This window comes from Penaeus monodon, chromosome 28 (assembly GCF_015228065.2).
Source record: "Penaeus monodon isolate SGIC_2016 chromosome 28, NSTDA_Pmon_1, whole genome shotgun sequence".
NCBI classification, from domain to species: Eukaryota; Metazoa; Arthropoda; class Malacostraca; order Decapoda; family Penaeidae; genus Penaeus; species Penaeus monodon.
The window spans coordinates 34,092,892-34,094,525 of NC_051413.1; the positions used below are offsets into that span (position 1 = coordinate 34,092,892).

The following is a 1,634-nucleotide window of genomic DNA, read 5'->3' on the forward strand; positions in this document are numbered from 1 at the left end:
GATGACATTCATTACAGATGTAAGACAAAGCTCCAGGAGACTATATTATTTGAGACAAGATTAAATAATGGGACCTGTTCACTTCATGCATTAATGTCACTCTCATTATTATTGACAGTGTTGGTATTAACCTTGTACAGAGTAAAAGAGACAAAATGATTCCTGAAATGATGACTTACATCTGGAATTGGCATAAAATTACTTACAAAATATGAACAGATTTTGTCTTTATTAGTGGACATGTTACTTTTAAGATTTGAATGAACTAAAATCATGTTGAGCTTCAACCCATACCTTTAGAAGTAGGATAGTACCATCTTGGAAATATTTAGACTGAAATTGTCAGGATATTTCACTGATTTTTGGTTATTGATGATAACAAGAAATGTAGTTAGATAATTTATTCATGTTTTAGAATTACAGATAAATTTGAATTTAGTTTAGCAAAGAATTATAGGAATTGGGAAAGTAAAATTAAGATGCAATTTCTGTTGTCTTGTGATGCCAAACTTGCAGTTGAAAATATTTCCTCAGGTACTTTTGTTATATGTATATTACCATAGGATATTGCATCAACAGACTCCTTTCCAAACTTAAAACTGTAGTAATGTTAATAATAATATTAGTATCTGTAAAAGCAGTTATATATGATAATTGTCATCTGAAAGTGAAACATGCAAATTCAGTAAACCAGATAATTGTTATATTTGAGTACATATTGTTAAGAACAGATGATAGATCAATAGGATACAAACTTACGAAAATGAATACTCGCCTTTACTGAAATTTTTTCTTGTGATATCATTCTGTTTTATATATCATATTAACCACAGATATTAAAACTGAATAAAGTTTAGAGGTATAGAACTTGGAGTTAATCCTCATGTGTTCTGCAGGTGTCCATGCACTCTGTAATACTCTTCATGTGGACTTGGAACGCCCACCCTCTCAGCCTCCATACGAACCCGAATACATCACTATTGGTGTAAATCGCTTTTTCCAGAAGATAAAAACTGATATCAGGTGAGGATATGTGACAGTGAGTTAATTTGTAAGAATGTGATAATAAGTTAGTTTGCTTAGTAAGACTGTTAATGCCATTTATAAAAATAAAATATGCTAATTTTGAAGCACAGTTTTAGTTAAGTTTGTTTGTAATAATAAAATAGTTTGTTTTTACCTAGGACTGTTAACACCATATATAAAAAACAAATTTAAGAATATTTGAAGTAGAGATTTATATTGTATTCCACTAATCCTTGTCTGTTTGTGCGACAGAGTTCACAGAACAGTTCATGTTCCTCCTACTTTTCACTCGAGATTTGGACGCAGTTGGGAGAACCTACCTGTACCGTCTAGCTGTCATTAAGCCCGAGGCAGACTTGTCCCAATGCCAGCTGCGCAGTTTCGATGCTTTGATACCTATTGGAGAATTACATAGGTCCTATCTTGTGAAGTAAGTTCCTACTATTTAAAGATTTTTTTTTTTCAAATAATTGATTGCCTGTGTTTATATCATGTACAATAGTTATTCTTTAAAGGTTTTTTGTTTTTTGTTTTCATGGGGCTTTTTTTAACTCCTTAGAAATTTCCTTTTTTAAGCAATATCATCATTATTACACATAGGTATGCAC

The 1,634-nt window shown here is 31.3% G+C and overlaps 1 protein-coding gene across 1 annotated transcript in view; it reads left to right on the forward strand.

The window, feature by feature from the left end:
• Positions 1-1,634, forward strand: part of LOC119591186 (tRNA pseudouridine synthase-like 1) — an 11,063-nt gene that overhangs the window by 2,642 nt on the left and 6,787 nt on the right. Inside the window, 3 exon segments of the mRNA XM_037939898.1 lie at positions 897-1,023; positions 1,279-1,324; positions 1,326-1,458. Coding sequence (XP_037795826.1) covers positions 897-1,023; positions 1,279-1,324; positions 1,326-1,458 — 306 coding nt within the window.